This window comes from Salmo salar, chromosome ssa07 (genome assembly GCF_905237065.1).
Source record: "Salmo salar chromosome ssa07, Ssal_v3.1, whole genome shotgun sequence".
Taxonomy (NCBI): Eukaryota; Metazoa; Chordata; class Actinopteri; order Salmoniformes; family Salmonidae; genus Salmo; species Salmo salar.
The window spans coordinates 13,200,851-13,228,344 of record NC_059448.1 but is presented as its reverse complement, the minus strand read 5'-3'; the positions used below and the strand labels follow the sequence as shown (position 1 = coordinate 13,228,344).

Here is a 27,494-nt window from a genome sequence, read left to right as displayed (position 1 = left end):
TGATGCAATGTTGCTTAGATGTCAGTGTCAAATGTAAACACGCATGATTAACGGGCTCCCGAGTGGCGCAGTGGTCTAAGGCACTGCATCTCAGTGCTTGAGGCGTCACTACAGACACCCTGGTTCGATTTCAGGCTGTATCGCAACCGGCCGTGGTTGGGAGACCCATAGGGCGGCGCGCAATTGGCCCAGCGTCGTCCGGGTTTGGTCGGTGTAGTCCGTCATTGTAAATAAGAATTTGTTCATTACTGACTTGCCTAGTTAAATAATTTAATGATATCCTTTATCAATTGAACATTTTGAGGAATACATATGAGCCACACGATGGTGTTGGATTCTGTAGAAAATAAATATTGTAACCTTAGACTAGTTCCGCCAAACAAGAACAATTTATTGTATTACTTTTAAACTGAATAATACTTTGATCAATCATAAATACACATTGGCTGCATTCACACAGGCAGACCAATTCTGATTTTTTTCTCCCCTATAATTATAGGCGAAAGATCTTATCTGATTGGTCAAAAGACCAAAAATATCAGAATTAGGCTGCCTGTGTAAGCAGCCTATATGCCACACAAAGGTTTATATTCCCCCCTAACAGACAGCATTTAATTAACAAATTACTCAGGTGTGAGGTTGACCTCCAACTGTGGTGTGAATTGACGCAGAACAAAATAACTGTTTATGTACCCAATGGGCTTGACGTTAGTAATCAGGGCATTAATTGGCATATGTTTATTGCGCCCCTGCTAAGGACCATTTCATCCGGCGCTAAAACTGCAACGTTGTCGCAGAGACTCAACGCCATTGGCCGTTGCTAATCGAATACCAGCTACATTGCATCTGATTGGTGGATTCGAACGCCCTACTGGCGTTTAATGTTGCACAGCTGATCGTCGTTTTAAAGGGAAGGCGGGAGTAGGAACTGGGTCAAGTTAAAATACAGAGGACACAGGCGCAAGATACGTGCGACTTCATAACAAAGCAAGTAGGGTGGTCGGTAGTTCACTTCGTTAACGGGCTGTAGGCTAGAATAGGTTTTAACGTTTCTTTTATTTCTACGAGTTTCATACTGATAACTCAGTTCTTTAGAATTTGGCTTGGACATTGAGGTTACAGTCTAACAACAGGTGGAGAGCGCCGGGGCCACAGTCGTTGGGAAATATCTTCAATTCGCAACAATGTTTGAGGTATAGTAATGCTTGTTTTATACTTTGTTTCAGAAATACTTTTTCAATGTGATGCTTTTTCAGTAGCCTACCCTGCTTTTTATTGGATTTTCTGAATTAAGATCGCTTTCTAAATTAGACATGGCTGTGGCAGTTGATTGTTTTCATTCAACCTCTGTATCCAGGTTAGTCTCATTTAAGACGTTCTCTACTTCAAAGGAACATGGGGGAACTATGTTTGAGACAGTATTCTGTCATGTGATGAGATTAGTGTCAAGTCAGCCTTTATTTTTTTTATTTTTACTGCATGATTGCAGTCAGTGTTGTGTACATAGAGCTACTTGCTAGTGTACTGTTGCATTTTGACTGTCCTAGTTTTTCAGTGGTTTGCCATCCAAATAAATCCTTTCAAACCTGACATTTTAATATGGTTCTCTACTCCTCAGAGAAGCAGTGATGACCTGCCCATGTTCCCCTACCATGAGGGACTAGATGACCTGTTGTCCCCTAGGGAGCACTGCTCCGCTGGAGGTGGGGGAGGCATGTCCCTGGCTGAGGCCCTCCTGCCCCTAGTGGAGTCACCCTCCCATATCCCCTGGTTGTCCTCCACCCGCTATAAGACAGAGCTGTGCAGCCGCTATGCCGACTCGGGCTTCTGCAAGTATGCTGAGCGCTGCCAGTTTGCCCATGGCCTCCACGACCTCCACGTGCAGTCCCGCCACCCCAAGTACAAGACGGAACTGTGCCGCACCTTCCACACAGCAGGCTACTGCGTCTATGGCACCCGCTGCCTGTTCGCCCACACTGCCAAGGAGCAGCGCCCCCCCCACCGCCGGCGCCGCGACATCCCCTGCCGCACCTACCGCTCGTTTGGTGTGTGCCCCTTTGGCACACGCTGCAACTTCCTGCACATCGAGGGTGGAGGTAGTGGTGGCCTCAGTGATGGTGGCCTGGAGTCCCCAGACAGTGCTCCTGAGAAGGCCCCCATTGCCAGGCCCCAGCCACAATCCCAGGACTGGAAGCCCCGCGGGGCCCTGTGCCGCACCTTTAGCTCCTTTGGCTTCTGCCTCTACGGCACCCGCTGCTGCTTCCAACATGGCCTGCCGAGCAGCATCCAGGGGGTTGCCCGCACCCATCTGCTGTCCCTAGCTTCAGACAGGTTCTCCTCTCCCTGCTCCTCCTCATCCTCCTCCTCTCCCCCATCTGGACTGCCCTCCCCGGTCTGGCCCGATGACTCATCCACCCCGCTGAACAACCCCGTGGCCCACAATGCCTTCACCTTCTCCAGTCAGCTAAATGATGTGCTGCTGCCTCTGGCCCTCAGGCTCCAGCAGCTGGAGAACAGCCAGGCCTTGGAGGCTGCCTGCAACATGCAGGGTGTCTGGGGGGACAAGCTTTAGTCACTAGGCAAGAATGCTATTGTAACTAATGTGATGTATAGCCTACTGTATATTGTTATGGTTTGCTATGATCTTGGAAGCCATATGTATTTTAATAAGGGGGTGGTGGAAATGTTTTTGCCACATGAAACACCCCAGTCTTCAGTGGTAGTTTGGAGAGACTGATTAGACCGTCCTGCATTACAACTTGCATGGCGTCATTGGTGTTGTGACTGATCCACTCATCTTGTTTATATGTAGATTAGGCCTTGTAACTGTACATTTGAATGAGGTTATACGTGTTTATTATTTATGAGTTTTAATTAAGTTTTTATTTATTGTGATACTTCTGCCTTGAATAAACCACAATTTTTTATGATTTGTCCTTCATTCACTGAACTAGCCAGAACTTCTCACTGCTATCATGCATTCCATTTTAGTATTCTGTTTTTGGGTAATATGTAATTACTTTTAACTTGTCTGGGTAGGTTTTAATTGCCTAAATTATGCTCTTAATGCAGACTTAACTGTGTACTTGACGTTTGGGACGCAATCCCAAAATCTGATTTAGACTGCCCTTAAAGGGCATGATGTTTGTCACTTCCTGACTGCTGCTGGCCTCTATTTTTAAACGGACTAGTTGCAATCACGTTATTCTTTGAGCGTGATTGCACTGACTAATTTAGAAAGTCCCATTGAATCTTAAACTCAAATCTGAATCAATTCAAACGGACGCGTTTAGCTGAGCTTGGTCATCAACTTTATGACAGCTGTGGCAACATTGCTGCTCTACGCGTTTCCTCCACCGTTAGGTCTTTTTCAGTTAATGGGCGGGGGCTTGGTTGTCGGCGTGATGGACAATCTCTGATCTGGTGAGCAAGTCTGGAATTTGTGTTGTGTCGCTTTGCACGAATCAGTTGGCATTGGTGCACGTCTAGTGGCTAGTTTACGAATTAGCTTACACGAGTTACACCGGTTTATTTTGCGGATGTCCACGATGCGGCGCTGTAAGCATGGACAGAGGCGCTTCACTACAGCGCACAGCGAGTCTCAAACTCCTGAGTCATGGCCGAAAGTCCGGGAGTTGAGTTTAGACCATGTGGCTGCTTTGCTGGCTGAAGATGTCTGCTACCGGCTTAGGGAAGCCACAAAGGTACACAATGAAGCAGTTACAAAATCAATTGAGATTGTTAGTGGGGCCAGAAGCGAATATATTTTTAAACTAACGAGAATGGAAATGTCCAACCGATGTGGCGAACAAGCCTCCAAGGACGTTCATTCGTAGAGACGGACGAGCCGCCGTTCGCTGGTTCTAGCAGCGAAGAGGGCGAACCGGATGAGTCCGAGCCATCCACTTCCACCGATGACAGCTCTCTGGGTGGACAAGAACAGGTGGTCGCCTAGCCACACCTCCAAAGACCCTACTATCTGAGACCCGGACTCAGATTCGTCGCGATATGAATGGATCTTTACTGGATATGTTAGTGCAGGCTGGGCCATATCAGGATAAGGTGGGGAATTTCCCAAGAGTTGAGGGGCAACGAAAATGTTCGGTGGCCCACTACAACATGAGGATGGCGAACGGGGAGAGAGTGGAGATACCATGCCTCGTTTATTCCAAGCAAAACGATGAGGCCTTCTGTTTCTGCTGTTTTTCACATGAGGGCAAATCTGCGCTGGTCATGGATGGAACCAGGGACTGGAAGAAAATGTGCCACATCCTCAGCTCGCATGAGATGTCGCATGACGGCCTGGATAGTTTCCAGAGGTGGAAGGAGCTGGAGATCAGGCTGGTGTCCAAGCAAACTATCGATGCCCAAGCCCAACGGGCTATTGACGGAGAGACTCTTCATTGGCAGTATGTGCTGCAGAGGCTCATAGCCCTGATACGTGTGATGGCCACCCAAAACATTGCGCTACGTGGGACCAGGCTGAACGAGCCAAATAATGTGAACTTTCTGAAGTTTGTGGAAATGCTGGATTTCTTTGATTTGATTTCAGGACCATGGACAGCTACCGAGAGAAAACATCGCTGACTGCAATGCAGCGTCACAGCAGAGGGAAGAGACCACTCCCGGCGGGCCACGAATTGAAGAAATGCTGAAATGTATGTTGGACAATCAAATTCGGTATGTAAATAAACCACATTTGGTACGGCTGGGTCACTGACAGAAAGCGTATTTTACACTGCTCCAGCAAACGAGGCCCGCCATGCATTTATGAAAGCACTTGTTTCCAAAGCTCTAATGATCTCACTCTTTTTACAGTTCTAAAGGAATATTAAATTACATGTTAGATATGTTAAATAAAAGTGTAATTTTTACTGTGTGATAACAGATGTCATATTATTAGTAAGAAAGTATGTTTCCTACTATAGGCAGCTGGCTGAATAGTGATTGCAACATTGTAACTCTGATGCAGGGGTTAAAGTAAAATTCATTTTTGCCCGGTAAGGGACCTCCTATATGTGCACGCGCGCACCAACTATTTTTATGGGCCAAATCATATAATTACATGTAGAATTGTAGCCTATTTCGTCCTATTCAAAAACGTGGTAGGCCTACCTGTTTGACAAACACTATTATGCTATCCATAGATGTCGGTATAGCCAAATCCTTCAATACTCTCTCATGCACTCCTTAAATACATATGAAGTCAGAAGTTTACATACACTTAGGTTGGAGTCATTAAAACTCGTTTTTCAATCACTCCACAAATTTCTTGTTAACAAACTATAGTTTTGGCAAGTCGGTTAGGACATCTACTTTATGCATGACACAAGTAATTTTTACAACAATTGTTTACAGACAGATTTTTTCACTTATAATTCACTGTATCACAATTCCAGTGGGTCAGAAGTTTACATACACTAAATTGACTGTGCCTTTAAACAGCTTGGAAAATTCCAGAAAATGATGTCATGGCTTTAGAAGCTTCTGATAGGCTAATTGATATCATTTGAGTCAATTGGAGGTGTACTTGTGGATGTATTTCAAGGCCTACCTTCAAGCAAGACATCATGGGAAAATCAAAAGAAATCAGCCAAGACCTCAGAAAATAAATTGTAGACCTCCACAAGTCTGGTTCATCCTTGGGAGCAATTTCCAAACGCCTGAAGGTACCACATTCATCTGTACAAACAATAGTACGCAAGTATAAACACCATGGGACCACACAGCCATCATACCAGTCAGGAAGGAGACGCGTTCTGTCTCCTAGAGATGAACATACTTTGGTGCGAAAAGTGCAAATCAATCCCAGAACAACATCAAAGGACCTTGTGAAGATGCTGGAGGAAACAGGTACAAAAGTATCTATATCCACAGTAAAACGAGTCCTATATCGACATAACCTGAAAGGCCGCTCAGCAAGGAAGAAGCCACTGCTCCAAATCCGCCATAAAAAAGCCAGACTACGGTCTGCAACTGCACATGGAGACAAATATAGTACTTTTTAGAGAAATGTCCTCTGGTCCGATGAAACAAAAATAGAACTGTTTGGCCATAATGACCATCGTTATGTTTGGAGGAAAAAGGGGGAGGCTTGCAAGCTGAAGAACATCATCGCAACCGTAAAGCACAGGAGTGGCAGCATCATGTTGTGGGGGGTGCTTTGCTGCAGGAGGGACTGGTGCACTTCACAAAATAGATGGCATCATGAGGGAGGAAAATTATGTGGATATATTGAAGCAAGATCTCAAAACATCCGTCAGGAAGCTCAAGCTTGGTCGCAAATGGGTCTTCCGAATGGACAATGACCACAAGCATACTTCCAAAGCCACCATATTCAAGTCAAATCAATGTGCATTCTGTGTTTATGAGATGTAGTAACATTTATAGTGACTATGATTTGTTCTCCTACTCGTGAACATGTCTTATCTGGATAGGAAAGGGAACCTGGAAGTTTAAGGTACAGGTAAGGGCTCTGAGTAAATGTGAACGTTGAGTGAGATTTACTCCCATAGCTTTTGCAGAGTTGTTGAGCCCTCTCTTGGCCCTCCTTCACATTATCAGGTGCTGTACAAACTCTCTCTACTTAAGTACAATCAGCAGATCACCTGGGTCATACTAGGAGAGGACCCACCCCTTATGAAGGTACACTACAGTTTTTCCCTGAGATCTCCATGTAATACAACTCAATTGAATGGAGAAACGGTTGAAATCGCTCTAACATGTAATCCATGGAGGATTAACTATTTATTCTACAGGTGGCTTTGCTGGGTCTCCAGTCCAACTGTAAGATTGCTGCCCTCCTGCAATATTTTGTACATGTCATCAGTGGGGTATGTTATAGTCATTTGAAACATAAAAAAAATCTAACTTCATTAATGTCACTTCATACATTCAATTGTCCAGTCATTTAGTGCCTATAGGGCACAGAGTTTCTCTTGACCACATGACCTGACCAGGGCTGATCATTTTGGATGACAGTAATTGGCCAGCCAAATGACCGCAGTCACCATAATAACTGATTGAGTAGCATCTTTTCCCCCTTTCTGTAGTAAATCTATACTTCCTTTCTATACTAAATGTAGCTAGTACTGTATTTCATATATCCCCTCTCATCCACTCCTCTCTCCACTCTTCCCCCCCCAGGTGAAGTCTGTTCTCCTCTCATCCACTCCTCTCTCCACTCTGCCCCCCAGGTGAAGTCTGTTCTCCTCTCATCCACCCCTCTCTCCACTCTTCCCCCCAGGTGAAGTCTGTTCTCCTCTCATCCACTCCTCTCTCCACTCTGCCCCCCAGGTGAAGTCTGTTCTCCTCTCATCCACTCCTCTCTCCACTCTTCCCCCCAGGTGAAGTCTGTTCTCCTCTCATCCACTCCTCTCCACTCTGCCCACCAGGTGAAGTATGTTCTCCTCTCATCCACTCCTCTCTCCACTCTGCCCACCAGGTGAAGTCTGTTCTCCTCTCATCCACTCCTCTCTCCACTCTGCCCCCCAGGTGAAGTCTGTTCTCCTCTCTCCACTCTGCCCCCCCAGGTGAAGTCTGTTCTCCTCTCATCCACTCCTCTCTCCACTCACCCCCCCAGGTGAAGTCTGTTCTCCTCTCATCCACTCCTCTCTCCACTCTTCCCCCCCAGGTGAAGTCTGTTCTCCTCTCATCCACTCCTCTCTCCACTCACCCCCCCAGGTGAAGTCTGTTCTCCTCTCATCCACTCCTCTCTCCACTCTGCCCCCCAGGTGAAGTCTGTTCTCCTCTCATCCACTCCTCTCTCCACTCTGCCCCCAGGTGAAGTCTGTTCTCCTCTCATCCACTCCTCTCTCCACTCTGCCCCCCAGGTGAAGTCTGTTCTCCTCTCATCCACTCCTCTCTACACTCTTCCCCCCCAGGTGAAGTCTGTTCTCCTCTCATCCACCCCTCTCTCCACTCTTCCTCCCAGGTGAAGTCTGTTCTCCTCTCATCCACTCCTCTCTCCACTCTGCCCCCCCCCCCCCCCCAGGTGAAGTCTATGAGCCATGAACTAGAGCAGCTTAACTGTCTCCTCCACATGGTGAAGAACCTGGTTCAGAACCTTTACCTGTACCTCGGCTCGTACGTACACATCCTGGAGCCGCTGGCCGCCTCCAACTCCCTCAACGACCACTGGACCCTTAGGGAGTACGCAGCTCTGCGGGTCAGCCACATGTTCTGGAATGTTGTCCAGCTCTCAATACACGGGGCCCTGAAAGTTACGTACCCAGTGTCGTTGTCCTCTCCCTTTATACCAATCTGATCTTCATGTGTTGTGTGGCTTTGTCGGTAGAGCATGGCGCTTGCAACGCAAGGGATAGGGTTCAATTCCCACTGGGTCCACCCATACATAACAATGTGTTCGCGCATGACTTAAGTCACTTTGGATAAAAGCGTCTGCTAAATAACATATATTATTGTGTGACCATGACATTAGACGCCAAACGGAAGTCAGACACCACACCGATCCATCCTGTTAATGTCTTGCCATTCTCTTCCCTGAACTGATCCTCCTGCTAATGTCTTGTCATTTCCTCTACACAAGATGGTGGAATAGAAACATGGCCATGCTTCCACCATTGATCTAATTCCCTCCTAATAGAAACATGGCCATGCTTCCACCATTGATCTAATTCCCTCCTAATAGAAACATGGCCATGCTTCCACATTGATCTAATTCCCTCCTAATAGAAACATGGCCATGCTTCCACATTGATCTAATCCCCTCCTAATAGAAACATGGCCATGCTTCCACATTGATCTAATTCCCTCCTAATAGAAACATGGCCATGCTTCCACATTGATCTAATTCCCTCCTAATAGAAACATGGCCATGCTTCCACATTGATCTAATTCCCTCCTAATAGAAACATGGCCATGCTTCCACATTGATCTAATCCCCTCCTAATAGAAACATGGCCATGCTTCCACCATTGATCTAATTCCCTCCTAATAGAAACATGGCCATGCTTCCACCATTGATCTAATTCCCTCCTAATAGAAACATGGCCATGCTTCCACATTGATCTAATTCCCTCCTAATAGAAACATGGCCATGCTTCCACATTGATCTAATCCCCTCCTAATAGAAACATGGCCATGCTTCCACATTGATCTAATTCCCTCCTAATAGAAACATGGCCATGCTTCCACCATTGATCTAATTCCCTCCTAATAGAAACATGGCCATGCTTCCACCATTGATCTAATTCCCTCCTAATAGAAACATGGCCATGCTTCCACATTGATCTAATTCCCTCCTAATAGAAACATGGCCATGCTTCCACATTGATCTAATCCCCTCCTAATAGAAACATGGCCATGCTTCCACATTGATCTAATCCCCTCCTAATAGAAACATGGCCATGCTTCCACATTGATCTAATCCCCTCCTAATAGAAACATGGCCATGCTTCCACATTGATCTAATCCCCTCCTAATAGAAACATGGCCATGCTTCCACATTGATCTAATTCCCTCCTAATAGAAACATGGCCATGCTTCCACCATCGATCTAATTCCCTCCTAATAGAAACATGGCCATGCTTCCACATTGATCTAATCCCCTCCTAATAGAAACATGGCCATGCTTCCACCATTGATCTAATTCCCTCCTAATAGAAACATGGCCATGCTTCCACATTGATCTAATTCCCTCCTAATAGAAACATGGCCATGCTTCCACATTGATCTAATCCCCTCCTAATAGAAACATGGCCATGCTTCCACATTGATCTAATTCCCTCCTAATAGAAACATGGCCATGCTTCCACATTGATCTAATCCCCTCCTAATAGAAACATGGCCATGCTTCCACCATTGATCTAATTCCCTCCTAATAGAAACATGGCCATGCTTCCACATTGATCTAATTCCCTCCTAATAGAAACATGGCCATGCTTCCACATTGATCTAATCCCCTCCTAATAGAAACATGGCCATGCTTCCACATTGATCTAATTCCCTCCTAATAGAAACATGGCCATGCTTCCACCATTGATCTAATTCCCTCCTAATAGAAACATGGCCATGCTTCCACATTGATCTAATCCCCTCCTAATAGAAACATGGCCATGCTTCCACATTGATCTAATTCCCTCCTAATAGAAACATGGCCATGCTTCCACATTGATCTAATTCCCTCCTAATAGAAACATGGCCATGCTTCCACCATTGATCTAATTCCCTCCTAATAGAAACATGGCCATGCTTCCACATTGATCTAATTCCCTCCTAATAGAAACATGGCCATGCTTCCACATTGATCTAATTCCCTCCTAATAGAAACATGGCCATGCTTCCACATTGATCTAATTCCCTCCTAATAGAAACATGGCCATGCTTCCACATTGATCTAATTCCCTCCTAATAGAAACATGGCCATGCTTCCACATTGATCTAATCCCCTCCTAATAGAAACATGGCCATGCTTCCACATTGATCTAATTCCCTCCTAATAGAAACATGGCCATGCTTCCACATTGATCTAATTCCCTCCTAATAGAAACATGGCCATGCTTCCACATTGATCTAATTCCCTCCTAATAGAAACATGGCCATGCTTCCACATTGATCTAATTCCCTCCTAATAGAAACATGGCCATGCTTCCACATTGATCTAATCCCCTCCTAATAGAAACATGGCCATGCTTCCACCATTGATCTAATTCCCTCCTAATAGAAACATGGCCATGCTTCCACATTGATCTAATTCCTCCTAATAGAAACATGGCCATGCTTCCACCATTGATCTAATTCCCTCCTAATAGAAACATGGCCATGCTTCCACATTGATCTAATTCCCTCCTAATAGAAACATGGCCATGCTTCCACATTGATCTAATTCCCTCCTAATAGAAACATGGCCATGCTTCCACCATCGATCTAATTCCCTCCTAATAGAAACATGGCCATGCTTCCACCATTGATCTAATTCCCTCCTAAACCCGTGTCTTTGCCAGGACCCATGGAAACCTGGTCAGTGGTCTGTACCACCAGATTCTGCTGGTTCTGCAGAAGGTTCTATCAGACCCGGTCCGCCCGCTGTGTTCTCACTATGGAGCTGTAGGGGACTACATGCACTTAGAGGAAATGTATCCATCTTCCATCCGTCTTGATTATCTATGTATGAAATTTGAATTTCTTTCATTTAGAGATCCTTGGCTTTGCTAATCACTGTGTGTGTTGTCTGTCTTTGTAGGCTGTTGAGCGAGCCATATATCCTTACCTGCAAGCTGTCCTGGATGACTACTCTGTCTCCAATGCCCAGGTGAAAGCAGATGGACACAAGGTCTATGGAGCAATCCTGGTGAGTACAGCAGACCAGTCACTGAGTCTGAAACGTTTTCTGTGATGCAAACAGAGCTGTCCAAAGTAATACAAGAGAATGCCAATAATGAATTGTTACAAATTGCATTTATGTATTACCTTTCACCCGATGTCAAAGCACTTTGCATTTTATGTTGGTAAAACTCCGTCAACCACCAAGTACCTCTCTGTCCTGCAGGGGGCAGTGGAGCACCTGCTAAAGATTAGAGCCTTGTCTCTGTCCCTGCCAGCAGAGGGGGGCGGCAGCACCCAGCCACACTTCGGGAGTGTGATTTCTGCCGGGCTCAGCCTCTCTCCAAGGCCACCCTGGGCATCGCCAGTCACCTGCAGGGACCTGGGGGAGCTGGCACCCCCTGGAATGACTGGACCCCATCCCCCTGCCCGCCATGTACTGTGAGCTCTTCTCCTCTGGAAAACAACTTGGCAGTGTGTTTCAGCACGGACCCCGACTTGGGAGGTTGCCTTCCCCTCAGCCCCTTCCCAGCCCGCTAATACGCCAATCCAGACACCACGTACAAGATGCCCCAGCTCACCGCTAACCTCAAAATCAACTCCCGGCAGGACGGGAGCCCTTGCACCAAGCCCTCTCCACCCATCTTTGCTGCCACTGCTCCGGGAACATAATGCAGGGCAGGGCGGGGCGGGGCAGGGCGGGTGGGGTGGCAGGTGGCCTAGTGGTTAAGAGGGTTGGGCTAGTAACCAAAAGGTTGTTGGTTCCAATCACCGAGCCGACGAGGTGAAATTTTCTGTCTGTGCCTTTGAGCAAGACACTTAAGTCTAATTGCACCTGTAAGGCACAGCTGTCTCTATTTTATGCAACTAAATATTTGATTTAGTTGGATATTTTATTAAGTTGCATACAATAACTGTACAATTTACAATGCACTTCTCTGTGCAAACATGTCATTACTTTCTATCATCTTACACATTGTCCTTGGGATTGGTGGACAATCAAACTGAAAAGAAGCAACTTCTATTGCTTAGGGATGGATCGACATTTACATAATGGGTACCTGAAGGAAAATGTTGGAGGGTCATGCTTTTAACATTTCAGTCAAGGGGTTTCATTTAAAAAAAATCTAGTCCAAGGGAGGGTCATGTAATTTATGAAATGTCAATATTTCTCAGTTGCTTATTAGGCTATATATATAGATATGCCCGATGCCGCCCCACATCTCTGATTCTCTGCTGGCTGCGCAATATCAGGTGAGCGGTCTCAATCACATTATCCATAGCCTATAGGCTACGAAGTGCATGCACAGAGCAAAGTTATAATTGCTGGGATGGTGTAAATAAAACTAGGCTGTATTACACACTGTGATGGATGTTCCAACCCTGAGCCCCGGCCTGCTCTGCTCTTGCTGATGAAAAACGTTTTTTGTGTGCTGCCTAACAATGGCTGTGCTGTGTAGGCTTACAGTGGCAGTTCAGGAGAAGAGTAACATTTTTGTTGTTGCTTGGACTAGCCTATAGCCTATGTTCTGTTCAGTTTGAGAAAGAGAGCACAAAGATGAGGAGGACCTGATAATAACTTTGCTAGCTTGCTACTACTGTAATTGATTTGATTAAAAACAATATGTTTCTTATCCAGGATGTAGGCCTATTTATCAGGGTTATCGACCTCAAATTAGGCATAATTCATTTCAACCGTCTTCATTTTAATCAGACTTTACTAAGAAGAAGGTTTTGTGTTTCTACATCTGCATTGCTTGCTGTTTGGGGTTTTGGTCTGGGTTTCTGTACAGCACTTTGTGACATCTGCTGATGTAAAAAAGGCTTTATAAATACATTTGATTGAGTTGGAGTTTATTTCTTCCTATTTAAGAAATAACAGGTAGGCTGTAGGCTGCTATATCCATAGATTTGTCGGTCAATTCCTCCACCCACAATACACTCTTTAAATAGCCTATCTCCGTGTCAGTGAAGTGACAGGCTTTCCGAGTCTTTTCGGTGAGCCTGCTCATTTGGCTCCAAACCGCTCTTCGTTCAAAATGCTTAAAAGTGACACGCCCTGGTCTGTTTCACCTGTCTTTGTGCTTGTCTCCACCCCCCTCCAGGTGTCACCCATCTTCCCCATTATCCCCTGTGTATTTATACCTGTGTTCTCTGTTTGTCTGTTGCCAGTTCGTTTTGTTCGTAGAACCGAGCAGCGTATTGTTTCCCTGTTCCTTGCGCCTGTTTTCTAGTTTCCCGGTTCTGACCGTTCTGCCTGACCTCACCCGACACTGAGCCCACCTGCTGTCCTGTACCTTACACCCTCTCTGGTTTATTGACCCCTGCCTGCCTCGTCTTGTCGTTTGCCTGCCCCTGTTTAGGGATAAACTTTTTGTTTCTTCAACACTGTCTGCACATGGGTCATACCTTAAAACGTGAAGAAAAAAAGTCTACCTAGAAGCCTAGATATAGCAAATGTAAAGCCCAAAATGTAGGCTACCGTTATGTCAGATCGTGAAATGCGTGTTCAAATACATTTTGACATGTCTTAATAATTTTTAAAAAATACAACTTTTTTTTAACACTGAAAAAATTTGTATAGACCAGATTGACCGGTCTCCCCACTATTTTTTTGTTTCTTCAGTGAAGATTCATAATTATTTTGTATCTGTGGAAAAACACTTTTTTGTGCTCAACAAGCAGTAGCATCTGTATGTAAATCAGGGAGCCAAGTGAACAGCTCTTTTTTTCGATGCGTTCACCAAAAAGAGCCGTTCCTTCGCGATCGACCGATCACTATGGCAGTGAAGGGCTGTTAAGTTAAAACCACGACTTGAATTCAGGGAGTAGGAGAGGGTATGCCATATGCCTACTTTTTATTAAAGAAAATGGCAAAAAGCACAGGCCAACCTCTTGTTAGCTTAAGATTTTGAAGAAAATAAAACGGATCCGATTATATATAACGTGATCTATAACAGCAACATGTAAAGTGTTGGTCCCATGTTTCATGAGCTGAAACAAAAGAAAATGTGTTTACATCCCTGTTAGTGACTTTTTCTCCTTTGCCAAGCATATCAAAAAGCTAATTATGCACCTTGATCATTACACAGGTACACCTTGTGCTGGGGACAATAAAAGGCCACTCTAAAATGTGCAGTTTTGTCACACAACACAATACCACAGAGTTTTGAGGGAGCGTGCAACTGGCATGCTGACTGTGGGAATGTCCACCAGAGCTGTTGCCAGATAATTGGATGTTAATTTCTGTACCATAACCTCCAACGTCATTTTAGAGAATTTGGCAGTACCTCCAACCGGCCTCACAACCGCAGACCACGTGTAACCACGCAAGCCGTGGACCTCCACATCTGGCTTCTTCACCTGCGGGATCGTCTGAGACCAGCTACCCGGACAGCTGATGAAACTGGGTTTGCACAACCAAAGAATTTCTGTAAAAACTGTCAGAAAACATCTCAAGGAAGCTCCTCCGCGTGATCGTTGTCCTCACCAGGGTCTTGACCTGACTGCAGTTCGGCGTCGTAATCGACTTCCGTGGGCAAATGCTCACCTTCGATGGCCACTGGCACGCTGGTGAAGTGTGCTCTTCACGGATGAATCCCGGTTTCAACTGTACCGGGCAGATGGCGTTGTGTGAGCGAGTGGTTTGCTGATGTCAACGTTGTGAAAAGTGCCCCAATGGTGGTGGTGGGGTTATGGTATGGGCAGGCATAAACTACAGACAGTGAACACAATTGCATTTTATAGATGGCAATTTTAATGCACAGAGATACCGTAACGAGATCCTGAGGCCCATTGTCGTGCCATTCATCCGCCGCCATCACCTCATGTTTCCGCATGATAATGCACAGCACCGTGTCGCAAAGATCTGTACACAACTCCTGGAAGCTGAAAATGTCCCTGGCCTGCATACTCACCAGACATGTCACCCATTGAGCATGTTTGGGATGCTCTGGATCAAGGTGTATGACAGCGTTTTCCAGTTCCCGCCAATATCCAGCAACTTTGCACAGAGGATTGGGTCAACATTCCACAGGCGACAATCAACAACCTGAGCAACTCTATGCGAAGGAGATTTCGTGCTGCATGAGGCAACTGGTGGTCATGCCAGATACTGACTGGTTTTCTGATCCACGCCCCTACCTTTTTTTTCAAAAGGTATCTGCGACCAATAGATGCATATCTGTATTCCCAATCATGTGACATCCATCTATTAGGGCCTAATGAATTCATTTCAATTGACTGATTTCTTTATATCAACTGTAACTCTTTGAAAATCTTTGAAATTGTTCAATGTTGCGTTGAGTGTACATAGGCCCTAAAGACGTCTTTGAATAGCAGATACTACTCTAAACTATCCTCAATAACAAACTACAGTACAACAAGAAAGAGCCTGACTTTCAACCTACCTCATCGTCAGAACTATAGATGGGGCAAGCAAGCCTACATATCTACTCTATTCTGAGGTCACCAGAACACGGTTCCCAACTCTCCCTATTAGCATTACATTTCAGTCATTCGAAGACATCGAAATATACAGTATATGGTGATTTGGTCCTCGCTAATAGTCTTCATCTTGGGGATGGATAGATATATTTATTTGTTTATATCAACTGTAACAGATATGTGAGTATGACCACCAGATGGTAATCTAGTCTACACGTAGGCTGCTAACGGTCATTAAAGTCATCTTGATTGTAAATATGTTTAACAGATTATATATTCATACTCAACAGATACTATTTATTTCGACTATGTAGAATGATGTAAATCATGTGATGCGATGAGTTTCTTTTATGAATGTAAAACCCATAGAAGGGTTGTGTTTGTGTATTCTGCTTGTGTTTGTGTATTCTGCTTGTGTTTGTGTATTCTGCTTGTGTTTGTGTATTCTTCTTCTGTTTGTGTATTCTGCTTGTGTTTGTATTCTGCTTGTTTGTGTATTCTGCTTGTGTTTGTGTATTCTGCTTGTTTGTGTATTCTGCTTGTGTTTGTGTATTCTGCTTGTGTTTGAATGTACAATACAGTTTAGTGACAATGTTTTTCTACATCCTCTGTGTGTTTTAAAAAGATAAGAGATAAGAGAAGCCAGACAATAACTAATAACAGACAGTATTAACAATAACTAATAACAGACAGTCAACAATAACTAATAACAGACAGTCTTAACAATAACTAATAACAGACAGTCTTAACAATAACTAATAACAGACCGTCTTAACAATAACTAATAACAGACAGCCTTAACAATAACTAATAACAGACAGTCTTAACAATAACTAATAACAGACAGTCTTAACAATAACTAATAACAGACCGTCTTAACAATAACTAATAACAGACAGTATTAACAATAACTAATAACAGACAGCCTTAACAATAACTAATAACAGACAGTCTTAACAATAACTAATAACAGACAGTCTTAACAATAACTAATAACAGACAGTCTTAACAATAACTAATAACAGACACAGTTGGCATTTGCAGGGTCAGCTGTGCTATCTTTGTCATAAGGTGTGTCTTGAGAAACAAAGCATTTTCATTTCTCCCACTCCATACTATGACTCAAAACTAACAAGAATTGCATGACTATAGGTACTCCAAAAACTATTGTGGTTAGAATCAAAGTCCTACACTTTGCTATTACAAGTGGTAGTCATCTAAATGACTTACAATACAGTCAGTCCCTAATGAATGCAATGGCTTAGGACTGTCATGATCACGAATGCACTAAACAGTTGTGGTATAATTTTTCCTTATCCACAATTGAACCCTATTTTTGTACTGGACATGCTCTGTACATGTTTTTCTTGCAGTTTCATAATGTACCTTTCTTTTACCAAATCAAATAGGAAATGTAGCCTATCTTGTGAGAGGAGCTCTCTGATGATGCTTTGTCATTGACAACAGCCCAGTTAGTAGTAGTTCTGCCCTGCTTCGACACTGTTTCTGTGTGAAAGAGTGGGGGCCCATGGACCATGACTCAGAGCCTGTGCCCAGTACTGGCAACCCTGCCCTGGCACCCCACCAGCCAGCTGCCCAGCCTCCCAGGCACCCACATTGCCTCTGTTAACACATCATCCACAGCAGTGCTTATTAGGTCATTCTCTTGAATTAGGTCATTGTGAGGGTGTTTAACTGGATGTGGGTATGCATTGAGGTGGTATCTTCCTAGTTATCATTGGATATAGGAATATGTTTTTGGTGTAATCTCACTGTTGGTGAGATTTGTAATATGGGTATGAGATTGTGTTCGGTCATTTCAGTACTGTCTATATGAATGATATACAGATTTTAAGATGACGACACGACCGGAATATCAATTAGGCCTATAAGTTTAGTTTAGTACAGCCGCTTTTTCATAACATTTTAGTTTAAGTAGGTCTAATGTGATGATATTATAAAAACATAAAGTGCATATTTTTCTCTAATGACCATATAATAAAAACATTACAACTCACCATGTCGCTGAATCAGTGGGAGCCCTGAGCTTGTTTCCCGGCAACAAGATGGTCTCATCTAGGGGTGATGGGAAACAGTGACACCCGACGGGTGTTCCTTATGTCTAGTCTACTCCGTAATTTAGTTTTTGTTGCCGTCATTGCGGAAAACCCTGCTTCTCAGAAATAGGATGTTGGAAATAGAAGCAACGTTTTCAGTGCTTTTGTGGCTCTCTCAGAATATTCAGCCTTGATTTTAATCCAGAAGGTCGGCAGAGATGATGACGTTATCTCAAACATACTTTTAAGGCCACCATCATTTGCAACCTCAAGAAGTTGATCTTCCTCCTGCACGGACATGGACGGTTCACCTGGGACATTCACAAATGGGTCACAGATCCATTCCTTCGCACTTCGTCGGTCTTTGGCGGTTGGGAAGTTATGCTCGAACTCCGTTGACAGCGAAGCTAGGTGATCGCGCACCAGCTGGGAGAAAGACGTCTCAGTCTCAGTCTCTCCCAAAATCTCCGCTAATGTTTGGAACATGTCAAATATGTCCCTGTCCACTCACCGTCCCCACAGTTCCAGTTTGGCTTTGAATGCAACCACTTTATCTGCCAATTTAAAGACAGATGTCATTCTCCCCTGAAGTGACAGATTGAGTTCGTTGAGCAGGTCGAATATGTCGCACAGGTAAGCGAGTTTTGCGACCCATTCCTTGTCATTGAAATGTGCTGGCAGTGGTGACTTTTTTTCTGAAAGAAACCTCTGCAGCGGCTCTCGTAACTCAAACACTCTGGCAAGCGATCTCCCCCTGGATAGCCATCTGACTTCTGTGTATAAGAGAAGGTGTTTGTGGTCTGCATCCATTTCCTCACAAAGCTGCCCAAACAGACGTGAGTTAAGGGCGTGTGCTTTGATGTGATTCATAACTTTAATAACATCATTCAATACGACGTTAAATTCAGGTGACATTTTTCGTCTAGCCAGTATTTCTCTGGCTAGCCGGGTAGTGAAACCAGACAGCCGTCCAGTCATGGCAGCAGCCCCATCCGTGCATACGCCAACACAGAATGACCAATACAATTTTCCTCACATGTAATCATCCAAGACTTGAATAGTTCTGTGGCCGTTGTGTTAGTCGGCAGGGAAGCATACATAACATATCCTCATGCACATCATCCTGAAATATACATTGCACATAAACAAGCAGTATTGCCTTGATGTCGATATCGGTAGATTCGTCAACCTGGATTGCGTACCACGGTGACTCGTTAAGCCTCTCTAACAATTGTGCCTCAACGTCCTCTGCTATTTCATCAATTATCCTAGTGACGGTGGCAGCCGAAAGAGGAACCTGTGCTATCTTTTTAGCTGCAGCCACTCCTAAGAGTTCACGGCAAACGTCCTTAGCAGCAGGTATAATCAACTCCTCACCAATAGTGAAAGGCTTCTTGGCCTTAGCAATACAGCTAGCCACTAAGTATGAAGCTCTCAGTGCAGCCACGTTTGTTGATGCAGTGGCTTTCAAGACTTGCTTCTGTCCTTCTTGTTCACGTTTTCTTCGCTCAAAGAATTCAACAGTTTTGTCTCTAAGTGTAGGGTGCTTGGATTCGATGTGCCGAAGCAGTTTTGAAGGCTTCATTGCCTCGTTAGACAGCCTATCTCCACATACTACATATAGGGGGCTTGGACCATGTGAGTCACCTGTTGCAATAAAGCCATATTTTCGGTAGGATTCATCATATTTTATATTTAATGTGGCTTGCTTTTTTTTGTAGTCTCGGGCTCTGCTGTCTCTGCATTATTGACATCGTCGTTGGGCCTTTTATCTCCCTTACCCCTTCCGAAGTAGCTCTCCAGCGACGTTTGTTTGTTTTTATTCATGTCAGCTAACGTAGCTAGCTAGTACAAAGTTGTCAGGCAACACAGCTCACGCAGACCGTGATGAACCTGCGGGCAACACAGTTCACGCAGACCGTGATGAACCTGCGGGCAACACAGTTCACGCAGACCGTGATGAACCTGCGGGCAACACAGCTCACGCAGACCGTGATGAACCTGCGGGCAACACAGCTCACGCAGACCGTGATGAACCTGCGGGCAACACAGTTCACGCAGACCGTGATGAACCTGCGGGCAACACAGCTCACGCAGACCGTGATGAACCTGCGGGCAACACAGCTCACGCAGACCGTGATGAACCTGCGGGCAACACAGTTCACGCAGACCGTGATGAACCTGCGGGCAACACAGCTCACGCAGACCGTGATGAACCTGCGGGCAACACAGTTCACGCAGACCGTGATGAACTGTGAAGACTGCACCAAGTTCAATGTAATTACTGCACAAATAGCATATAATTGTATATAATTATTATTTTATTTTACCGATTTAAAAAAAATGTAAATAAAAAATAAAAATGTATCCTTTCCATGCGGCCCGGTAGCGAATGTGCCGTGACAGGTCCGCGGCCCGGTGGTTGGGGACCGCTGCCGTAGAGGTTAATGATGACCCCTGAAAGGACTTGACCTCTGACCCAAGCGTATATGTTATCTTTATCCTTATAGCTAAATGTAGAATGGTGTAAAATAAATGACCATGTTCGAGAGCATCAATTCTGCTTAGTCGTTGATCACCGACTAATCAGACTAATGAGTAGTTACTTAGGGATGCAAGGTGATTTGAAGATCAGCCAGTCACAGACTGACCAGAATTGATGCCGTCAAACACGCCACACTCTTTCCTGGGTCATGGATTAACTGTCTCCTCATGTGCCTCCCTTTGGTGGAGTCACTGGTTTGAGACCGCATTTGCAATCCCGAATTGGATTGTGAGATGGACAGGCTGATATGCTCTGGTCAGAGGAACAACGACGGAGGGATGAGAGGTGACGTGACGGTCATGTAATGTCACCAGACGGGTTCATAAGCGTTGTGTTAACGACCGACACCATTACCAATAACAGGGGAGGGTAGCATGTCTTGGGGGATGATCTTTGACCCTCTGTAACTTTCTCACTCATCATTATTCACGATTCATTCAGGATTATTGTTAATTATGGTAGCATTAACATGAGTGTAGAAGTGTTTAGAAACATATTCTAATTTATGACAAAAGTGACTCCGAAATGACACAATACATTATTTACCATTAATTTCTATTGGGCACAAAATAATCTGAAACGCAACCAAAACTGCAAATGCAAATGCACACAAGTTTGTATAGTCACAAATTTGATGTAATTATTGCGTGCTAGGAATATGGGACCAAATGCTAAACCTTTGACTACTTTATAATAATATTTAGGGGTGTCAATTTTGACCTCTAAATTTCTGAGAGAAAAAAGTATTACTTGTTAAAAAAATCTATTTCTCTGAGCAATTGTATTAGTATAAAATAATATAATTTCCCCATTTGTTAGGGCATACAAAATACAGTAGCTCAGTAATTTAATTATTTTATACAATCATTATTGCTCATCTTTATCAAGGGTGTCCAATGTACATACACATATTCATCACACACATGAAACCTGTCAGTCCAGCACACTACATACACATACTGTACACAAAGAGGACATCAACACATTCACTCAAGCTGCCCCAACTACACTGATAAATAGATGAATAAATGAGTGCATATGCCAAGACATTTGATGTCTTATGACATTTTTATTACATATACCCTAGCTATCATATCATAGTGCACTCTCAAAGGCCGTAGGTAGTTGTTAGTGCTAAATGAAGAGGGAATATGGTGGTCTGACATGTAAATGTGGAATCTGGATCAAGGAATAATATAGCTGCTCTTTTAATCCAACAACGTGATTGTATACATTACACAAGCCCTGTGGTTCTCGCCTCAACCTTCCTTTCATTTTGATGGACAGTCGGCAGGTGTTTGGCCCTGCACATCTATATTTGTCAAGGTCGGGATTATGGGTTATAACGCTGCCGTGTCTCTGATCTCTCTCCATGACTCATCTCTCTCCATTAACACCATGTTATTTTTTCACTCTTAGAAAGAGAGAAAGAGAGTGACATTATGGCCTTTTCTCAGTCAACTACAGTGGGGCAAAAAAGTATTTAGTCAGCCACCAATTGTGCAAGTTCTCCCACTTAAAAAGATGAGAGAGGCCTGTAATTTTCATCATAGGTACACGTCAACTATGACAGACAAAATGAGAAAAACAAATCCAGAAAATCACATTGTAGGATTTTTTATGAATTTATTTGCAAATTATGGTGGAAAATAAGTATTTGGACACCTACAAACAAGCAAGATTTCTGGCTCTCACAGACCTGTAACTTCTTCTTTAAGAGGCTCCTCTGTCCTCCACTCGTTACCTGTATTAATGGCACCTGTTTGAACTTGTTATCAGTATAAAAGACACCTGTCCACAACCTCAAACAGTCACACTCCAAACTCCACTATGGCCAAGACCAAAGAGCTGTTAAAGGACACCAAAAACAAAATTGTAGACCTGCACCAGGCTGGGAAGACTGAATCTGCAATAGGTAAGCAGCTTAGTTTGAAGAAATCAACTGTGGGAGCAATTATTAGGAAATGGAAGACATACAAGACCACTGATAATCTCCCTCGAACTGAGGCTCCACGCAAGATCTCACCCCGTGGGGTCAAAATGATCACAAGAACGGTGAGCAAAAATCCCAGAAGCACACGGGGGGACCTAGTGAATGACCTGCAGAGAGCTGGGACCAAAGTAACAAAGCCTACCATCAGTAACACACTACGCCGCCAGGGACTCAAATCCTGCAGTGCCAGACGTGTCCCCCTGCTTAAGCCAGTACATGTCCAGGCCCGTCTGAAGTTTGCTAGAGAGCATTTGGATGATCCAGAAGAGGACTGGGAGAATGTCGTATGGTCAGATGAAACCAAAATATAACTTTTTGGTAAAAACTCAACTCGTCGTGTTTGGAGGACAAAGAATGCTGAGTTGCATCCAAAGAACACCATACCTACTGTGAAGCATGGGGGTGGAAACATCATGCTTTGGGGCTGTTTTTCTGCAAAGGGACCAGGACGACTGATCCGTGTAAAGGAAAGAATGAATGGGGCCATGTATTGTGAGATTTTGAGTGAAAACCTCCTTCCATCAGCAAGGGCATTGAAGATGAAACGTGGCTGGGTCTTTCAGCATGACAATGATCCCAAACACACCGCCCGGGCAACGAAGGAGTGGCTTCGTAAGAAGCATTTCAAGGTCCTGGAGTGGCCTAGCCAGTCTCCAGATCTCAACCCCATAGAAAATCTTTGGAGGGAGTCTAAAGTCCGTGTTGCCCAGCGACAGCCCCAAAACATCACTGCTCTAGAGGAGATCTGCATGGAGGAATGGGCCAAAATACCAGCAAAAGTGTGTGAAAACCTTGTGAAGACTTACAGAAAACGTTTGACCTGTGTCATTGCCAACAAAGGGTATATAACAAAGTATTGAGAGAAACTTTTGTTATTGACCAAATACTTATTTTCCACCATAATTTGCAAATAAATTCATTAAAAATCCTACAATGTGATTTTCTGGATTTTTTTTCTTCTCATTTTGTCTGTCATAGTTGAAGTGTACCTATGATGAAAATTACAGGCCTCTCTCATCTTTTTAAGTGGGAGAACTTGCACAATTGGTGGCTGACTAAATACTTTTTTGCCCCAATTTTTTGTATCACAGACAATTTGTGGACCCAGGTGGCACTGAATGACAGTGCAGCTGGAAAACAGGAAGTGGAGCACCCACCAACAGGAAATATATTGATGTGGAGACATATTACCTCTAAATATTACCTCAGGACCCGTACAAATCAGCTGGGCTAGACAATCTGGACCCTCTCTTTCTAAAATGATCCGCCGCCATTGTTGCAACCCCTATTACCAGTCTGTTCAACCTCTCTTTCATTTCATCCGAGATCCCTAAAAATTGGAAAGCTGCCGCGGTCATCCCCCTCTTCAAAGGGGGTGACACTCTAGACCCAAACTGTTACAGACCTATATCCATCCTGCCCTGCCATTCTAAAGTCTTTAAAAGCCAAGTTAATAAACAGATCACTGACCATTTCGAATCCCACCGTACCTTCTCCGCTGTGCAATCCGGTTTCCGAGCTGGTCACGGGTGCACCTCAGCCATGCTCAAGGTACTAAGCGATATCATAACCGCCATCGATAAAAGACAGTACTGTGCAGCCGTCTTCATCGACCTGGCCAAGGCTTTCGACTCTGTCAATCACCGTATTCTTATTGGCAGACTCAATAGCCTTGGTTTCTCAAATGACTGCCTCGCCTGGTTCACCAACTACTTCTCAGACAGAGTTCAGTGTGTAAAATTGGAGTGCCTGTTGTCCGGACCTCTGGCAGTCTCTATGGGTGTACCACAGGGTTCAGTTCTCGGGCCGACTCTTTTCTCTGTATATATCAACGATGTCGCTCTTGCTGCGGGTGATTCCCTGATCCACCTCTACGCAGACAACACCATTCTGTATACTTCTGGCCCTTCTTTGGACACTGTGTTAATTAATCTCCAAACGAGCTTCAATGCCATACAACACTCCTTCCGTGGCCTCCAACTGCTCTTAAACGCTAGCAAAACCAAATGCATGCTTTTCAACCGTTCGCTGCCCGCACCCGACCGCCCGACTTGCATCACTACTCTGGACGGTTCTGACCTAGAATACGTGGACAACTACAAATACCTAGGTGTCTGGCTAGACTGTAAACTCTCCTTCCAGACTCATATCAAACATCTCCAATCCAAAATCAAATCTAAAATCGGCTTTCTATTTCGCAACAAAGCCTCCTTCACTCACGCCGCCAAACTTACCCTAGTAAAACTGACTATCCTAAAGATCCTCGACTTCGGCGATGTCATCTACAAAATAGCTTCCAATACTCTACTCAGCAAATTGGATGCAGTCTATCACAGTGCCATCCGTTTTGTTACCAAAGCACCTTATACCACTCACCACTGCGACCTGTATGCTCTAGTCGGCTGGCCCTCGCTACATATTTGTCGCCAGACCCACTGGCTCCAGGTCATATACAAGTCTATGCTAGGTAAAGCTCCGCCTTATCTCAGCTCACTGGTCACAATAACAACACCCATCCGTAGCATGCGCTCCAGCAGGTATATCTCTCTCTCCTTCCAGTTCTCTGCTGCCAGTGACTGGAACGAATTGCAAAAATTGCTGAAGCTGGAGACTTACATTTCCCTCACTAACTTTAAACATCAGCTATCTGAGCAGCTAACCGATTGCTGCAGCTGTACATCTGTAAATAGCCCACCCAATCTACCTACCTCATCCCCATATTGTTTTTATTTACTTTGCTGCTCTTTTGCACACCAGTATCTCTACTTACACACCATCATCTGCTCATCATCATCTACTCATCTATCACTCCGGTGTTAATCTGCTAAATTGTAATTACTTTGCTACTATGGCCTATGTATTGCCATACCTCCTCATGCCATTTGCACACACTGTATATAGACGTTCTTTTACTTCTATTGTGTTGACTGTATGCTTGTTTATTCCATGTAACTCTGTGTTGTTGTTTCTGTTGCACTGCTTTGCTTTATCTTGGCCAGGTCGCAGTTGTAAATGAGAACTTGTTCTCAACTAGCTTACCTGGTTAAATAAAGGTGAAATAAATAAATAAATAATTAAAAAACGCCCTAGAACCTGTCTACAATAGTTAATAAGGGAGTTATTCTCGTCTCTTGGGGCAGAGAGTGTGATAGTTTGTGCTAAGTAAAGTAAGTCAAGTCAATTCTTGGGACAAAGTGAATGGTCATTGTATAAAAGCTTGTCAGACAACAGCAGTGGTGTAGTGGAGGTACACGCCATATCAATTAATAAGGCTGATGGAACAGATCAGAATGTTTATCTGAAAATGTTAAAATATAAATCATTCACATTTTAGGTGCAGCAATGTGCACAGGATGGCAGTGCCATAACTGGGGTTTGAGTCGTTAGTTAGGTCCGGAAGGAGGGAATTCTCCCCAGGATATCTTTTGAAAGTTGAAGCTTGTTTACTGCATTTATATATAATGAAAATGCTATTTGGAGAACAGCAAAAACAAGCAAAAAGGACCCTTTCCATTACCACCATGGCTGCTGTAGGTACATTCGGCTATATTTAGCTATACAATGGGAATGCTATACCCCTAAAAGTGGGGAAATATGAGAAATTATTCACACTGACATGTAGCATCAGTGACAAAACAAAAACGTATGACATTTTGAAACTGTATTGTTTGAATTTTGATAGCATTTTAATCAGGCTCTGATCAGGCCCTACACCCAAACAAGGGCACTGCGTTCATCCACCTCTGGCCTGCTCGCGTCCCTACCTCTGAGGAAGCACAGTTCCCGCTCAGCCCAGTCAAAACTGTTCGCTGCTCTGGCACCCCAATGGTGGAACAAGCTCCCTCACGACGCCAGGACAGCGGAGTCAATCACCACCTTCCGGAGACACCTGAAACCCCACCTCTTTAAGGAATACCTGGGATAGGATAAAGTAATCCTTCTAACCCCCCTTAAAAGATTTAGATGCACTATTGTAAAGTGGTTGTTCCACTGGATATTATAAGGTGAATGCACCAATTTGTAAGTCGCTCTGGATAAGAGCGTCTGCTAAATGACTTAAATGTAAATGTAAATGTAATATCGGCCTATAGGGAAGATAGGCAACGTGGATATGTTCATATATATATATATATATGTATGTATGTATGTGTGTGTATATATATATATGTGTATATGTATGTATGTGTGTGTGTTTCAATATCTTATTTTTTGAAGTTCCTAACTTGTTTGATAAGATTGGTACAAGTTTAGGAACAACTGTACTAACCTGTCTCTCTGCTTGCTTCCGCGATGACCTAGCTAAACGGCGCATGCGGAGGATACATTCAAGGTAATGTGGACGGAGAAGGAAATGCATTGCTTTACAATGACCACCAAGGTGTAGCCTTTCCATGCACACTAAATGTTTGCAATTTTAATGACTTGACCTACATTACTCTAGGAATGTGTCAATATTGCATGATCTATGGACTTTATTATTATTTTTTTTTAACCTTTATTTAACTAGGCAAGCCAGTTAAGATCAAATTGGAAACAGAGATGGAAACATTCGTTAGAAATGTAGAAAGAGGGGAGATCTAAAGATGCAACAACTATCATGGGTTGCTAATGTGATTAGGATAATGCCTTTGGCTGTTAGACAATGAAAGAAGGTTGGAAGAAAACCAATAGAACAGGAGAACACATATGAGTCTTTATAAAATAATTGCCTCTATGTTTCTATGGTGGAATTTTGGCTATAGACTACTTTGAAGCAAGGGAAGCCATGCCTCATAATATGAAGTAAAACGTCCAAGTTTCAAACTATTAAGGAACAGGAAAATATAGAGCTGGTAATGATAGGACTAACTGTCTTCTGGTAGATGGAAAGGCTTCCCAAAAACCTTCTCTATTAATGTTAATTAGCTACAAAGAAGCCTGGCAGAATTATGTGATTATTTGCATCAATCCAGTGGCCATTTGTTTTGCAAACTGGTGTCATGACGTTGGCCTGTGGGTAAGGTTTATGACCCCCCCATAAATACCTTTCTCCCTTCCATCCCCAACCATATTTCGGTAATAGAACCAGTTGAAAATATTAATTGGTACTTAATGAATATGATGTCAGTTCGGTTGTCATCTGAGACATTATGACTGATGACAGGACGACATAAACTGTATCTGGGAAAGT

At 43.9% G+C, this 27,494-nt stretch overlaps 1 protein-coding gene and 1 pseudogene across 1 annotated transcript; both read left to right on the top strand.

The window, feature by feature from the left end:
* Positions 1 to 894: 894 nt before the first annotated feature.
* On the top strand, positions 895 to 2,927 carry LOC106608603 (mRNA decay activator protein ZFP36L2-like). The gene is made up of 2 exons (XM_014206631.2): positions 895 to 1,193; positions 1,619 to 2,927. The coding sequence occupies exons 1-2, from the start codon at positions 1,185 to 1,187 to the stop codon at positions 2,570 to 2,572; spliced, it is 963 nt and encodes a 320-aa protein (XP_014062106.1). The 5' UTR covers positions 895 to 1,184; the 3' UTR covers positions 2,573 to 2,927.
* A 5,114-nt stretch (positions 2,928 to 8,041) lies between these two features.
* On the top strand, positions 8,042 to 13,127 carry LOC106608561 (TAF6-like RNA polymerase II p300/CBP-associated factor-associated factor 65 kDa subunit 6L; annotated as a pseudogene).
* Positions 13,128 to 27,494: the final 14,367 nt, after the last annotated feature.